Consider the following 17,747-nt stretch of genomic DNA (forward strand, 5'->3'; position numbering starts at 1 on the left):
TTCCCGGCGCGGTGAACAAACCCCTTGGTTAGGGTTAGACAGGTAGTCGGGGGTAACTGAAACTGCCTCTTCCTTCAGGCCTTTAACCTGAAGTATAGGTACTCATTTAATTTGTAATTCATAATTCAAACAGAGACCTAAAATCTCTAGCAAGCAAAAAACATTTCTATTAATCAATCGTGTTGTTTGGCAAACTGCTAAGGAAGTGTTTTTTCCTTTTGAGTGTATCAGCACTCGTTTCCAAGGTGTCTTGTAAATTGGCAAGATCATTTTCATTCCGGTGTAGGGCGTACCTTATTAACCCAACTTGGTCAACCCTAACGTTCCTTAGATATGCTAGTTTCCGGTTTACAACTTCCTTATTTAGAAGGATATTCAAAAATTACGTCCTTTTTGCAAGATAACTTGCGTAGAGATCTGCCATCCTTGTTGAGGGTTTTTACCCTTCCTCCTTGTGAATCGATCACAAGACTAAATGATTTCGTACTTGCTGCGCAAGTCTTGTGATGGAATAATCCGTTTTAGAGCCTTTAAGCTGACGTATGTCGGCCTAGGGTTTCTTTTTAAGGCTCTCGGGGACAGCCCTAGTTCTTTATCTTTACGAATAAAAAAAAAAAAAACCTTAGGGTATGAATATTTCTGTGTTTAGATTGGTTTGGATATCTTTTGGAAGGTAATATTAATCATCTTGTCACAGTTTTGCCATCCTTGTGACAATTTACTTTTCAGTCAATACAATTCAATTTAAACTTCATTTTTCCTTGCTGATGAACTCATGCCAAATAACAAACATTTCCCTTGCTAAGATGTGCAATTAGCAATGATAACTTTCTAGTAATTTGAGCAACGAAAGAAACCTTTCATGAATTTAATCATTTACAATGATTCGTTGCGAAAGGAATAAGACTAATGGTGCAAGATATAATTTCTATTCCTTTAGGATTTAACTAAAATATACTACTATAGTAAATGGATAATCTTGCTCGTAATTTATAATGCTTGATGCAATTCGAGGGAAACTAAGTTCTATACATTATCATTCATTCAAATAAGCTAAACTCCTTCATTACAAATAACTCGAACAAATATATCCTATCCCTAACAATTTCTCTTTGCACGATTGACTTAAAACCGAATTAAAGCCAAGAAGAAAAACCTGGTTTTGGGGTGAGATATCCACATGGATACCGGGAGATGACCCTCCCGCAGCTACACCTTGGACTTTCTTAGGCGGCATCGTAGTTCGAATGTGAGATAGCCTTTTTCTGTTTCTTCTGGAATTCCACCGTCTCTTTGAAAAAAGAGTTTATGGGTGAGTGTGGTTTTGCAACCACAAGAACCCTTGGAGGACTTCGACTTGGGGTAAAGGAATAGAAGGCATTTATTCTCCTTCCTTGCCCTTCCTCTATTCCTTCTCTTTTCTAACTCTTTTACTCCTTTCTTACTCTACTTTATCTTTTCCTTACCCTCTACTTCTTTCACACTACTCCCCTTTTTCCTTCACTCCTCCCTACTTCCCTTCCTTATATTTTACTTCACTTCCTTATCCTCTACTTTCCTTCCCTATCTTTTATCTTTTTCCCACTCTTCCTCCTTCACTCCTTCTTTTCACTCCCTCTACTTTCCCTCCCTATCTTTTATCTCATGGCCTACTTTTTCCTTACGGGATATCATCCGAGGCCATGATGATGATTTGGATTTTGAAGTTGAGGGAGGCAAAAATAATAATGGGGATACGAGGGATTAAGAAAAAAGCTTAGGGGTTGTGGAAATAAAAGGGTTATGAGGGGGGTGAAAAGGGTTATAAGAGGGTGAAAAGGGCTTAGGGGAATAAAACACGTAGGTGCCGGGGGGGGGGGGGGGGGGGGGTAGGTTCCCAAAGCCAAGGGAGGGGCTTAAGGGGAAAAGGGAATTTAAAACATAGGGGGGGGGGGGGGGGGGGAGGTGGTTCCAAAAAACCATGGGAAGGGCTAAGGGGATTTTTAAAACCCGGGGGGGAAAAGGGCTTAAAGAGCCCCCCCTTAGAAGCTTCTAAAGCTTCTAGAAGGAACTCGTGGCGTCTGGGATATGAGATGGCGGCAAGCGACTGACAGACGGCAGTTTGGCGGCTTCACGCTCTTCTTCTTCTCCACAGCAGCAACTAGGAGTCTAACAACTCCTCCCTCCACTCTCGGTGGCGATGTCAGCAGCCTCACGGCCCCCCTCTGGACAGCAGCTACGACCGGAATCCCCTCAACCTCTACGGCAGTGATGGCAGTGTCTCCACTTCTCCCTCCACTCTTGACCAACAGAGTGATGGCCTTTCTCCTCCCACTCGACAGCGACACGACGCAGCAGAGGGACGGCTTCTTTCTTACCTCTCACGACCCTCCTTCCTCTCTCCCTCACGGTTAATAGCGTCTTGATCTCCGGCGGCCCCCCTTCAGCCTGCGGCCCCTGATTTAAATAGGGGAGGGAAGGGGGATCCTCCCTCCCTACCTGTCGACTCCATGGTGATCAACGATGAGGAAGCTCCAGCGAGGAGCTTTGTTGGACATTCTATTTCCCTCTCCCCCCGTCCAGCACGACCGTCGGGGCTAGGGGGGATAAGGGAAATTTTTTTTTTCCATTTATTCATTAAAAGAAAATATTATATCATTTTCCCTAAGAGGTAGTTTTCGTGAACATTACACTTTACTACCTACTGGGAAGTGGTGAAGGACTCTCTCCTGATGGCCTTCCAGGAGATTTTCACTTCAGCACAGATGCTAGGGAGCCGTTCGGCAGGCCTCATCAGTCTTCTCCCCAAAGGGGGAGATCGATTGGAGCTTTTCCAGTGAAGATTGATCACCTTATTGTTAGTGGCCTATAAGGCATTAGCAAAGATGATTGGTAGTCGGCTACGCTCCGTGTTGCCAGACATCATCCATGACGCACAGACAGGCTTTGTCCAGGATAGAAGCAACTTGGACAATGTATTTACATTCTTTGACGCGACATAGTGGGCTAAGCACAGTGGGCAGAGACTAGGCGTACTTCTCTTGAATTTCGAGAAAGCTTATGACAGGGTTGACTGGGATTTCCTAGAGGGCACCATGGCAAGGTTGGGTTTCCCACAGGCTTGGATTCACGGGGTCTCTGCACTTTATAGATCGGCCACCAGCAGGGTTCTCATAGGTGGTAGGCACATGGAGGAGTTTCGGCAGGAGTGATCGGTCCGACAGGGCTGCCCCCTTGCCCCGTACCTGTTCCTGCTCTTTGCAGAGGCGATATCTCACTTCCTCACGTCCCTTGTGAGCGGTTTACACGGCCTTTGACTTCCAGTGGCAGAGGAGTCGGAGTTGCTATACTGAGAGTATGTAGACAATACAACACTCTACATAGAGGACGATGAGCTGATATTGGAGAGAGTGAGACTGGCCCTTGAGGTGTTTTGTTCAACGGCGGGAGCGACAATCAACTGGCGAAAGTCGGTTGGTTTTCTCACAGACCCGGACTCTAGCACAGAGTGGGGCATCCACCTTGGATTTAGATGGGTGAGCAAAGGGTAGATCGTCTGGTACCTAGGATTCCAGGTGGGACTCGACATCACTCCTGCCCAGCAGTTTCTTCCAGTGCTCGATTCCATACGGAGGAAGCTGACCTACTGGAGCACAGCTCGTCTCTCACTAGTCGACCGAGCCCTGGTGGTTAATTAGGTCCTCCTAGCGATGGCCTGGTACATAGCCTCGTGTTGGTGTTTCTCCTCGTCTTGCATAGAACAACTTTGCCGCCTTGTGCGGAACTTCCTCTGGTCTGGGTCCGACGGCTCCAGGGATTCTCGGGCCAAGGTGGCGTGGGCGACCAATATACGGCATCGGTGAGAGGGAGGGCTCGGGATCATAGACCCAGAGTTTCAGAGTATGGCCCTCTTGGGCAAGCTAGTTGTAGGCGGCCTCACACCGGGATGGCTAACCTGGAAGGTCCTATTAGAGGAGGGTCTTCAGGATTGTAGAACGAGGCTTGGCGGTGAGTGGAGGCCGTCCCTGAGATGGATCTTCATGTTAGCCAAGATCACTCCCCCTTGTCACCCTTCCTACGCAGGTTACTCCATGTGTGCTAGGGCCTTCGTAAGGCCCTAATTCAGAGCTCCCTAGGTTGCCAGGAGGAGATAGACCGTTAGCCGGTGATCTAGAACCCCCAGGTCAAAGACGGGAAGAGGCACAGATTGGCGAGTGCCCCCACATCCAATGGGCTGGTTGGGAGGCTAGCTCGGCTCGTACCATGAGGACATGGCGAGAGGTGTACAGGATGGCGGACGAGGAGGTGCTATAGCGAGTATCAGGCTGCGAGAGAGGAGTGGAGTTGAGGCGAAGGGAGATAGACGCAACAATCCGTAAGGAGTGGCTTGCTACCACAAGACGTGTGCTAATAGAGTCCGGGGAAGTATGGGCAGCTATGTTCTCACCAGCAAGCATTCCGCTACAAGTGGTAGGTAGAGTGGGCAACACCCCGCCGGGGACTTTCTTCATTGTTCAGCAAGGGGGGCGTCTGGCCGTTGACAGTGGGCAGCAAGATGAGGGATTAGTTGTCCTTTCGTGGAGGAGGATTCGGGTGGTGGGCCTATAGGGGACGACATGGTGACTGGACCCGTATGTTCTCTGGAAGGAGCTCAAGGAGTGGCGCCTTTGGATCTGGGAGGGCAGACCACTTGATGAGTTGGAATGGGATCCATGAGAGTGGCTATGGCCGGCCACGACAGTTGCCAAGAAGCCAGCGAGGTTCCCGGAATACACTACCAGGATTGGCAGACATGTACTGATGCGGGAGGACATGGATTGGGTGCCATCACGTAGCAGGCACTGGGCGGAGCACAACATCATGGAACCGTTCCGACGGACCTTTTGGCGCCGCCTATGGGATAGTTGGAGGCCAAGGAGGGTATCGTACTTATGGTTGGTGGCACATGGAGGCTTGGTGGTGGGAAGTTGGCTTGCCCAGATGCAGGAGGGAGGTTGTAAACGCTGCACATAGCAGCCTTTGGAAACCTCCAAGCACTGCGTTTGGTCATGTGAGGAGGCGCAGCTTGTGTGGAGAGGAGCATTCCGCATCCTTTGCCGTATAGGACCCAGCCTTGGATATATTTCTTGGGGATTTTTCTGTTGGCAGGTAGTCAGCTAGGGCCGGCACATTCTGTATGAGGCTGGGATGTAGGACACGATTTTCATCATCGAGGCAGGGTCCTGTGCGGTGGTCGGCTTGGAGGTGCTCCCCATCCGTTAGGTGTACCGGAGCCCACACCAGACCGCTCCGAGATATGGGAGATCATAGGGAGTCTTACTGGATGGCATATCTGGAGGGCGTTGTGTCAGGAGACTTTTGGCGGAGAGAGACTTTCAGCACATGCGACCTTAGCAGAGCTTTGGACCTCCATCATCCATTCCCTCCGCGGTCATTGGGATCAGGTGCAGGGCGAGTCTAGGGCTTGTCAGGAACTCCATAGTCATTTCTTGCAAACCTGGGGTGGCTAGGACCTGTTTTTGTGATGCAGGCTGGCAGCCCTAGATGGCGATACAGCTACATGGCTTTTTGTCCCCATCCCCCCCAAACCGCCTTGAGAGGCTTGTACTCATGATGTATGTGTGACTTTGCATCAGCTCCAGCTAGTCCGTTGAGCATGAGCACTCCATTGTAATCAGTTTTTTTGAGTAATATAATCAGCCACATTTTATTTGCAAAAAAAAGATAGTTCATACTCTCCGTGGGAGATGGGAGAGGTTGCAGGGCAGCTCTGAGAGGATGAGGAAGAAAAGAGAGGCTTTCTTGAGGATTTGGGATTCAGACACCTTTCACACTACCCCTCAGATGGTCTGGCACTTTAGCCCACCAGATTGGTTGTTTACACAACCATTGTATCGTTGATGTACTTAGTCACTCTTCACAGAGTTTATTGTACTTTGTATTTACCTTAGGGGAACTTTCTCTGAGGTGTTATTAATAGAATTCTCTTTTCTTGGGAAAAAAAAAGTAATGCAAGCAGTAAGGTGTCCATATTTGGAGTCATCTGGTTAAAACATATGTGTATTTTCTTCATTGATGAACAGATATGAGATATCATAATTGTGGTATAATGGAACTCTGAACCAAAGTGTCTAGCGAAGGGTGTTGGTTGGGTAAATGTAACAACTATGCTACCTTGCACACATGCATTGACAAGATTATACACAAGTCTTTTATGGCAATTTGGCTGGATGGGCTGGTTGTTTTGAGGCCATTTTTCTGGGAGTGTTGGTAACTTATGTTTGACTGGTTTCGTATAATAGATTTTAATGCTACTTACCTAGAACTATATTTTGAGTGAGTTTTACAAGGGGGGTCCTCCTAGCAGTTGTATGTTGCAGTTAACAAGTTAACATTATGCTGTTTTCTCAGTTGTGTGTATTTTATTGCTCTTTATCATAATGTGACAGGCTGGATACGAGATAGAGACCCAACAAGGCTTTTACATTACGAAGGAGGTGGTTCAAGGACGGTATCCACCGATGTTGTCTGTCCAATGTATATGCGAGTTTGGGATATATTGAAGATCGCCTATGACAAAAATGAATCAAGGCCTCTTATCCTCTGCGAGTCAGTATCTTGCTGTATCATGCAGTGTAAAATCTGTTTACTGGAGGGGTATTCTGAATAGGTTTCTTAATATTATCCACTGGTGGTTTTTATAAACTATCACTGGTATTACATTTTTTGGTAATTGTTTTCTAAGAATGGTGCTTTCTCTAGATATTCACATGCCATGGGAAACAGCAATGGCAACATCCATGAGTATTGGGAGGCTATTGACCGAACTCCTGGTCTTCAAGGTGGCTTCATTTGGGACTGGGTAGATCAGGTACAGATCCTTCATGTGATTTCATAAATTTACTACGAGTTCTTCTCACATTCATGTACACTCTTCAGGTCATGAGGTCATCCACATGCCCAGCTAGATCATGCTTTGCTTGCTCCTTACAATGAGCACTAGAAAAATATTTGTACATTTCATTTGAGATATTCATTACACATGCAAACGTGTGCATTGCATTGGTAAGATGACTTTATGGGTATGTAAAGAGCTACAATACCATTGAATCTCTCCAAAGAGGACTCTTAAACTGTTATGATAATGCTTGATATCTACACCCTGCAAGCCCGATAATACATACTCTTCTCCTTAAAAAGGAAAGGCCAAAGTACATGAAGTAGTTTCTTCACGTGGAACCCCTACCTCACTACTGACTGCATCCACTTGCTACCAAGGTATCATCTTTGGACCTGTTGTACATGGATGGAACACCATTCTAGATGCGTACCGCTTTTATAACAAGGTGCTTGACAGCTGGCTAATGCTGCTTTCTGGGTTTGAATGGAGTGATTAGTGAAGTCATGGTGTGGCCAGTGAGTTTGATAGCTTTACACTGTTTACAGAAGCTACATTTCCATACAGCCCTCATTTTAGCTGCATTTGGACTTCAGCCCCATTATAGCTGTGTTTGGTCTCCAGCCTCATCCTCGGCATCCAAAAGTTCATGCCAGGCTGCCCTAGGCTTCATTTTTGGTTTTCCAGACCTTATCATAGCTGCATTTTACATCTAAGCCTGCTGCCATGACCGGCTTTTTGACATCATATTCTTCCCTTTTTCTCTCGAGAACTGCTGTGCATTATGGTCCTCTCAGTCATCACTGCTGCCAAATTGGTCTACGTCATTTTCAGCATTGAGCTTGGTGGTCTTCTGTACTTGGGATCTGTTCTAGAGAATGGCACTCTCCCTCAGTCCTAGCCCCAGCCCATTCCCGTGAGGGACTGTGGCTCTTGGACAGCCCTCTGCTCATTGAGCATCCATAATATCACATGCGTCACTGGTTTGTTCATTGAGTTTCTTGTTTCGGCATTAATTTTTCATTCATTATCATCTTCTTCGTTTGCATTTGTTCCAAGTTCACTGTGTTGTGGTCATGTTCACACATTCTTTGTGTTTTATTTGCAAACTCTATTGTGTGACTACTAGCTTGCCCAAAAGGGCCAAACTTTGATACTTTAGATCCATGATCCCAAGCCCTTTCTCTGACCGATGCTGGATAGTGGTCGCCCACACTACCTTGGCTGGAGAGTCCCTCGGACCATTTGACCGGGCCCAGAGAAAATTCCACACTAGGCGGCGAAGCTGAACCACAGAAGATGAGGAGAAACACCAACAAGAGGCAATGTACCAAGTTGTCTCTAGGAGGACCTGGTTGATCACCAAGGCTTGGCCTACTAAAGAAAGGTGGATACTGCTCTATTAGGTCAACTTCCGCCTAATAGAGTCTAGAACTGGAAGAAACTGCTGGGCAAGAGTGATGTTAAGTTCCACTTGGAACCTTGGATATCGGATGGCGGTCTATCCCTTGCTCACACCCATCTGAACCCCAAGTGGACACCCCATTGCGTGCTAGAGTCCGGATCTGTAAAAAAACCAACCAACTTTCGCCAATTGATTTTCTCTCCAGCTACAGTGCAAAATATCTCTAGAGCTAGTCTCACTCTCTCCAACATCAGCTCATCATCCTCTACATAAAGAGCGGTATCATCTGCATACTTTGAGTCCAACAGCTCAGTCTTCTCCCTCACCTGAAGTGAAAGGTTACATAGCCGGCTCACTCATGAGCGGAGGAAGCAAGACATTGCCTCCACAAAGAGTAGGAACAAATACGAGGCAAGAGGGTAGCCTTGCCGGATAGATCTCTCTAGCCGAAATTCCTCCCTCCTCCTATTACCAATGAGAACCTTGCTAATGGCCGATCTATATAGTGCTGAAACCCCGTAGATCCATGGCTGGGGAAAGCCTAGCCTCGCCATGAAGGAAACTGACAAGACCAGCCGATAAACTCCCTGGCATGTGTCCTGAGCTAAAAATCTCCTAAAAGGCTAGTAGTAGGGGGTCCTTCACCACCTCCCAGTAGGTAGTGAAGAAGGCTTTAGAAAGACCATCCTCTCCTGGGCATTTCTGCCCATCTTGTGCATTGAAGGCCTCAGCTAGCTCCTTCTTTGTGAAGGGGTCTAGGAGGGAGTGTCCCATCTCCTTTGTGATGAGGGACGGAATGCAATACCATAGTGCCTCACAATCGTCTGCACATTGTGGTGCAATCACTCGAAGGAACCACGCCCCCTTATGGGGAAATCAAGTAAAAACCTGTCACCCAGCTGCTCCATATAACCATTCAAGATTGGGTTCGTTAAATAATATAAATTAAAACGCAATGGGAGCCTTCCTAAGATTTGCAGAAAAGGGGTGATACAGTGGGCAAGCATGTTGAACTGCAAAGGGAAATGATAAGACAAAACATGTTGCAGCACCTAGATATCAAGAATCTCTGGTAGGAAAGCATCATCATGTATAACATACATGCAGTCCAAGTGGGACCATGTGGCAGAATACTATGCTGATTTAAAAGTGAAACCCAAATCTGGTGGGCAGAGCCAAGACTAAGTATCGTGCTTCAAATCAACCATCTCAAAATCATGCCACACATGGCTCTCATGTGTATCCATCACTAAGTGCTCAAAGGTAGATTGTGAATCATGAATAAGCAAGCTACTAGTTGATCCCATAGTTCCTGTCAAGATGAAGAGTTATTTGGTGCACGGGGGCCTATCAACCATAGTACCTCCCCTTCTAATAGAATTTCAACAACTAGAAAGCAGCCATGGATGTCATTCTTGACAAGGACCGCGGCCGGAACTTGGCATTCACAGCCATGGATGTTGTTCTTGACAAGGACTGGCTGAAACTTGCCATTCACTACCGTAAGCACATGTGAATAGTGTCGAGCTAAGTCCCCTGTATAGAGCAAGTGGAACCCATGGCAATCCATGATTTTACCCGCTTCACTATGATTTTCATGCTCAATAGCACATAACACATCCCATTGATTGTCATGTAGAATGCACCACATATCTTGTTGCTTGCTACATTAACAAATGCCATAGACATTTCCTATGCTCCACTTTGAAAGTAGGGGGATCGTATCCTTGTTTTGGAGCGGCCCTTGGGTATGGATGATCCTAAGGCATGTTCACTTTACCATGGGGATCAAAAGCAAGCCTTATAGGGTGGTCTTGCAAACAAAGGGCTTTAAAGCAAAGGATGTTTGAGGGCCTATTGAGACTGTAGCATTAGCAATAGATATTGATGATGTCTTATCTTTGCAACACACATAAGTGCGCAAGGGGTCTTGTGAAGTGCATGGGATAGTTGCTGCCGACATTAGAATTTTTCCCTCTTTTGGCATGGACATCAACCCAATCCTAGTTAGGGGAACCCAAAGGTTGCATAGGTTGTTTCCCTTTATCCAAAATAGGGTGCATTGATACCGCGTTTTCTTGAGGTCCATTGACCATAGGAGCATCATGGACTAGTGAAGCCAAAGCCTGCAAAGGTTCCCCAGTTTAAATGATAGTGTAAGAAAGGCATTTCAAGACAATTCAAGTGCAGCCAGCTAGGCCTTTTGCGTGTGGTATCCCATAGTATGCATAGGCGGTTGTGATTGGCAGCCGGCAAGCTAGGCCAATAGATTGTGGGACAAGATTCAACTTCAACCCATATTGGGCATTCGGTGCTGTAAGTACCGTTGGATGTTTGCTAGTGGTCTCCAAGCAACTACATAGACTAGGCGTTTGCCAAAGAATAGCGGGACTTTGCCTAAAAGATGATCGCAAGCGCTAGTTGATTTAAGCAATATCTCCTAGAAGCCTCGTGGGCCAACAAAAATTTCCTCCACATAATCGCCTTGCAAAATGGAGTTTAACCATTGGCAAATCTGAGAGAGCACCAAAATCTTGTTAGTGAAAAAGAGGATGATCCCTCTTTCATAGAAGGCTGAAAAAGAGGGCATTACAATCTTGATATCCATAGTAGCATCCAAAACATCCTCTTTATCTTTGGATGGAAAGGATTCGTGGTTGTGTTGAACATTCTCTCTCTCTCTCTCTCTCTCTCTCTCTCTCTCTCTCTCTCTCTCAGACTGACATGAATGCAGACACTGTGAATGTATCGTGGCAGCAGTGACGTATGCATACACTCTCCCAGATTGCAGACACTCTCTTAGACTGATATGAATGCAGACGCTGTGAATACACTGAGATTGCAGATATACTCAGACTGATGTGAACCTTGCATGCTGTGTGGACTGGAAACCTACGGGATCTCAGACTGACGCACATTAACATTTCATGTTACAGTCATATCTTATGATGTAGTCACATTGACAGTCTATGATATACTGTCTCTAGTTCATGCTAGAGTGACAGTTTATGTCACTGGTTTACTACTCTACCCAGACTGTAAACAGTTTTATGCTATAGCGCATACTATAATTACGATGGAAGAAACTGACAATGAAGGAATCACAAAACCAGCCATGGAGACAATGTTTCATACACCGCCAAAGAACACGAGATACAAAACCTATGGGCGTAAAACCCGAGATTGGAATGTCTCTCCAGGGTCGAGTAGATATGGGAAGACATCCTGCGAAATTAATGAAACACTATATGAGGAGATGTTGACCATACTCCGTGCTGAAATACGTACCATGAGGAAGGAAATGGAAAAGGACATACAAGAGCAGGTTCGAGCTGAAATGATGGAAGAACTGAAAAAGGAGATGCAACAAACTTTGGATGCACGCATGGCAGAGAAAGACTCATTGATCTCTAATCTACAAGAAGAACTAGACGAATGCAAAAAGAAACTGGACACACAAAAGGAACCACAAACCACACCGGAACTACAAAAAGAAATGGATGTTTTAAAAAAGGACATGCACACCTATGCAAGTGTGGTGGAAGGCACCCAAAAGAAAATGGAGAATGTTGAGAATACCGTCAAAGAAAATGCAGAATGGATAGATGTGGCAAAAAAGAACAAAGGAATGCATGGCAACAAAGTGGAAGTCATGAATGCCACCTTGGAAGAAGAGGCAAAAAGGCGGGTACGCGCACTCCACGTAAGAGTGGTTGGACTAGACGAGAAAAGCTCCCCAATTGAAGATGCTACAGCTCTTGCCACCAAAATTGGAGCTACAAATGTACCCATCGTTGGGGCTTGGCGAGTCGGGAAGGCTGACACAAAAACAAAAGTGCTCATCTTGAAGTTTGGAGACCTGGAAAAGAAGAGAGCCTTCCTCTCTAAGAGGATCGCTCTCAAAGGAGAAAAGATCTACCTAGATGAAGACCTCACCCCAGCCCAGTTAGCCCACAGGAGGGAAAATATGCCACGTGTTCTAGAGGCACGGAAAGCAGGTAAACGGGCTGTATACAGAGATGGAAGAGTCATCATCACAGAGAAAAGGACGGCATGACGGTGCGCGGCCTATGAGACCCTGAAGTTCACACTGTGGAATTGCAATGGCTCCCTTAAGACAGATGTAGGTTATTTTGAGGATACTTTCAAAGGTATAGACATTGCTATGTATACTGAGACACATCAATGTAAAGACAGTCGTTTACCCGATGTATATGGATATAGATGGGAAAGTGTATATCGCCCTCAGCCTAGACGGCCTGGAGGGACGAGGGGATCAGGAGGTGTGGCAATTCTATTTAGAGAAGAGCTCCGAGATACAGTCCAAGTGGTACATAGAGATGTAGAGGCAAGATACATGTGGATCAGGTTACGTACAAGCAGAACTCGCGACATGTATATTGCCATATGCTATTTTCCCCCTGCATACTCTAAGTTTGCCCCTAAAGAGGCATCCCCGTATACACCACTATATGAGGACATAATGGGATACATGAGAATTGGGGATGTTCTACTAGTAGGAGACTTTAATGCATGCACAGGAAACAACCAATCTGCTTTCTTTGACACTAGTGATGAGATGTTCAGAGATATTGCATTAGATGAAGTGGGATTAGTTAGATCAGCCCAAGATAGAGAGAGAACAGAATATGGAACACACCTACTGGCACTAGGAAGTGCACATGGTTTGGCCATCCTTAACGGGCTACCACAGTGGCCAAGATCTAATGGCTTCACATGTTGGAATAACAAGAAGGGGTCAAGCACAGTGGACTATTTGATTGGATCACCCAACTTGCTACCTGACATAAAAAGTTTTGAAATCTCGGACAGACCAATTGGATTAGTAGCAGACCATGCTATTCTAGCTTTCACAATGCAATATGGGCATATACATGAAGCACAGTCACATATACCAAAATTACCACGCTATGATTTTGTGGAAGCGACCTCACACATATACAGCATTACTGTGCGAGATGCATTGAGGGAGCTAGACACACAGGCCTCTCTGGATGAGTTTACAGGATAGTTGGCCGAGATAATACACACTTCAGCAGCATATGCTTTCCCACACACTACACCGTCAGATAAACCTCCACGAGGTAATGCTCCACAGAATGACTGGTATGATGATGAGTGCAGAGAGACACGAGCACGTTTTCAGCGAGAGCTGGCACTTGGTATATGCACCCATAAGCATGCTCGAACACTCTTCAGACGGTTGGTATGCAAAAAGAAGCAGGAATACATGAGCAGACTGGAACCAGAAATGTATTCCATGTTCTTGGGGCAGGACAGCAAGAGAGCGTGGAAAAAGATGCATGAGAGCCAGCCACCCCTACAGATTACTAGACCGGATGATTGGCATGGATATGCTTGCACCCTCTATGATATCCCTGGCCAAGAGCCTATGCCACTCCCCTCAACCTCAAGGCCAGCAAATTGCAGATTTTTCACAGAAAAAAAAGTGAGGAATGCCATATGGAAGCTGAAAAATGGAAGAGCCCAAGACCATGAGGGTTTAGTGGCTGAACACTTCACGCATGCCTGTGATATTCTGGCACCAACGCTGGCTCACATCTTTAATAGGGCAGTTTGTGAGGGATTTCCAACCTGTTGGTCAGACCATATTATTGTGCCGCTCTTTAAGAGTGGAGACCCCGCGCTACCTAGTAACTACCGAACTATCATGATTGGACACATGCTGGCCAAGATATATGGCTCTATCGTGGAACAAGCGTTGAGTGAATGGGCCGAGATGCATGGCCTGAGGTCAAAAGGCCAGGCTGGCTTCAGGAGGGGACATACAACTCTAGACCATATCTTTACGTTGAGGGCAATCATTGAAGAAGGCAAGGCATTCAAGAAAAAGATCTATTGCTGTTTTGTGGACTTTCGCAAGGCCTTTGACACAGTGCCACGTGCTAGACTCATGAAAAGAATGCAAAACATTGATGTGCCCGTAGAGATACAGTGGAGTATCTATGCCCTATATGAGACAGTGACAGGCAGAGTACGAACACCTGAGGGCATCTCAGATACAGTCAATAGCACCATTGGGGTGAAACAAGGCTGTCCACTTTCACCGACACTTTTTGGGCTGTATATAGATGAAATTTCAGAATATGTGGATAGGACAGGTGGGGCCGGAGCCAACCTAGCTGGAGTGCTGATACCATTACTGCTTTATGCCGATGATATTGTACTTATATCTGACTCACCTGAGGGACTAAATAGACACTTGGATGCATTATCAGCTTTTTGTAGAGATAGAGATCTTAAGGTGAACCTTGGGAAAACTAAAGTTATGGTATTTAACACTTCAGCTGCTTGGGTGACAAGAGCTGAGCACCAGTTTACTTTTGACAGAGAGCCAGTGGAGATGGTTAGGCAATATGTTTATTTGGGGGTCACATTGAAGGGACCACAGTTCTCTTGGAGAGAGACATCAGAGGCTCGTTTGGCAAAAGCATATGCAGCCTTAGGGGCATTGGAGAGGCAATGTGCTCACATACAATTTCATGAGCCGCGCACCAAACTATGGCTTTTTGACACCTTGGTTACACCCACACTCCTATATGGGGCAGCTATTTGGGGTCCGAGTCTGTTTCACACGAGGAGACAGCCTTTGGGAGACCAGGATGGACCAGAGAAGGAATACTATGATGGATGGGAGCATATGGAAAGACCACTGGTCATGATGATCTCACGCATGATACGAGCGAAGAGCTCGACCCCACATGAGATTATCAGAGCTGAGTTGGGGGCATCACCCATGGTGGCTGAGGCCTTGATTCAGGCAGTGACTTTCATACATAGACTATGGGAGCTCCCCCAAGATAGATACCCACGGCTAGCCCTGGCCTCTTCTAGACAACTAGCAGCAGACGGTGACAGACACTGTTGGTATGCTCAGATGAGCACATGGATGCGTCTACATGGTCTGCAGATTGACAGACTACCCCCCTTTGACTATAGCCTGGATTGCCCTACACTTGACCTAAGCCGATCAGAGCTAAACCATGTGATCAGAGCATACATACTGAAGTTAGATACGGAGAAGACCTGGATCCGACCCCCCTCGCCCCATGGCACGAGGATGGCACACTACCAGACCCACTTCCTCCAGGTATCTGAGGATGGTTTCATCACCCGACCCAATTACATGGACACACAGCTGCCTCATGGACTACGCACAGCTATTGGTCAGATCCGCACCTCATCCCACCACCTGAGGATTGAGACAGGCAGATGGGAGGGTATACAGACAGAAGAACGCATATGCCCACTATGCGACAGAGAGCCAGAGACAGAGGAACACTACATCTGCCGATGCACTATATATTACGACATACGAGGTAGATACCACTGTCTGTTTCGAGAGGGTTTTGGACCCCTGAGACGGATCATGCAGTATGAGAATCAGAGATGCTTGGGATTTTTCCTCTTGGAGCTCCAGAGGCGCAGAGCAACAATTCTACGGAGTAGGAGGCCCCCACAGCTCGGCTCACATAGATAGAGAGCAGTCACTGACTTTTTCATGGATACACGACAGAGTATGGCAGATACCACTACTACTGCCACACAGCCTACAGGAATACATCATCATTGGACCTCATCTTCTGTAGGTGTCCCTTTGGATAGAGCAGTGGCACTTAGCCGGTCTAGGCGCCCACGTCCACCCGGACGAAGGCCTAGACATCCACACCACAGACAAATTAAAGCCATCATTGAGCGCCACAGGAGACAAATGCCAAGACGCCTTAGCTATCCAGAGATACACTTCCCTAGAGAACAGACATATCATTGATGGAGAGTTTTCCTTTCTCTACTCTCACTTTCAGATCACTGACATGTTTCCCTTTTATGGGACACTATTTCATTTCATTTCATTTCCTTTTCAGTCTTATAGGCATGTTTTTCATCTTTCTTCTCGTTCTAGATGAGAAACACACCATCATCATTGTATGTACTGTTTTGGTCTCATAGGCCACATTGGCCTTTTAGAGACGTTAATATACTCTCTCTCTCTCTCTCTCTCTCTCTCTATGTAGGGAGATGGTGATAATACCCTAGAGGCATGATAGTCATGTGCCAATCAACTTAGTTCTTGCAATATCACCAAACAATTAGCTTCATTAAAATAAGCTGCCACTAAGCCAGGAGTCTAGTGCTAGTCCATGGGCATGAACACCTTCTATGAGCCAAGATCCAAGATTGGCATGGAAGTCCTTACATTGGAACCCATCAAGATATTGTGTCTTATCATGTAAGAGTTAGGGTTATCCTTTCTCAAGTTCCGGGCTACTAGGGTCCCTAAATGGAGTCCTTGGTGCCCACCCCTACTAGTTGAATACTAGTCTTCATGGAGCTATCAACCGAAGGAAGTTGAAATAAGTGGACTTGTCCAATGAAACCAAGGGTGAAAGGGTTTGGCCTTGTGATAGCACTTGCACAACTCGTTGTGCATATCTGACTCACAAAACAAAACAAAATTAAATATTTACATTAGGTATTTGCACCTTCTCTTTTCATTTTCATTGTTGTTCTCAAGTCGAGATGACATGGTCAGATGTACTCATTCCTTTGTCTCATAGGTCATTCTAGCTTTTTGGAGATGTAAATGCATCTAATATTTTTTCCCATAATGAGTAGTTTATATTATATGAAGTCACAAAAGGAGTGCAAAAGTTAGATCATAGGAAATATACAAAAGTCATGGCAAAGAAGTAAAAGAGATTGCGGTATGCCAATGAGATAAATCCCTAAGAGGGAGGATATTAGTATGCTGGACAAGATCTAATTGCCTGTGTCAAAGACCCTTAAGTCTAGCAATATGTTCCTGGTCGCCTGCCTACAGCTCCAGAATCTGAAAAAATGGAACAAAACCTTCATATGTGGCTATGCTGGGGTGAGGTATTTTGCTTTGGCAGAAACCCAATTGGAAGGGTGTAATGCTATTTTCATTGATCTCTACCTGCACCTCATTTACCACCTCTTCTTCTACCTCTCTCTTAAAAGCTCTCTTGGACCTTCCATCCACTTCCCTCCTCTCCACCCTCCTTTTCCTCGTGTCTTATCCCCTTTTTTTTGCAAATAAAAAGTGGCTAATTATATTACTTGAGAAAAAAAAAACCTTTGAATACAAGGAAGTGCTCATGCTCAATAGACTAGTTGGAGCTGATGCAGAGTTGCAAATATATCAAATGTACAAACCTCTCAGGGCGGTCTAGGGGAGATGGGGACAAGAAGCCATGGAGGAGGCGTGTAACGCCATTTAGGGGTGTCTACTTGTATCTCGAAAAACAGGTCCTGGCCGCTCCAAGTGCACAAGAAATGACAACGGATCTTCGAAGGAGCCCTGGACTCGCGCCCTGCACCTGATCCCATCGTCCGCAGAGAGAGTGGATGATGGAGGTCGAGAGCTCTGCCAAGGTTGCCTGTAGTGGAAGTCTCTCTCTG

The 17,747-nt window shown here is 46.0% G+C and overlaps 1 protein-coding gene and 1 pseudogene across 4 annotated transcripts in view; both read left to right on the forward strand.

Annotated features, from left to right (window-relative positions):
- LOC148020631 (glycoside hydrolase family 2 protein) overlaps window positions 1-17,747 on the forward strand; it is a 254,701-nt gene that overhangs the window by 128,448 nt on the left and 108,506 nt on the right. For all 4 annotated transcript variants that reach the window (XM_087698437.1, XM_087698439.1, XM_087698438.1 and 1 more), the window contains exons 10-11: window positions 6,429-6,588; window positions 6,742-6,850. In XM_087698437.1, the coding sequence (XP_087554563.1) occupies window positions 6,429-6,588; window positions 6,742-6,850 (269 nt within the window). The remainder of the gene's footprint in view (window positions 1-6,428; window positions 6,589-6,741; window positions 6,851-17,747) is intronic.
- Window positions 12,343-17,669, forward strand: LOC148020633 (uncharacterized; annotated as a pseudogene).

Source organism: Lygodium microphyllum, chromosome 18 (genome assembly GCF_053477565.2).
Source record: "Lygodium microphyllum isolate KBCC chromosome 18, Lygodium_microphyllum_v1.1.10, whole genome shotgun sequence".
Lineage (NCBI taxonomy): Eukaryota > Viridiplantae > Streptophyta > Polypodiopsida > Schizaeales > Lygodiaceae > Lygodium > Lygodium microphyllum.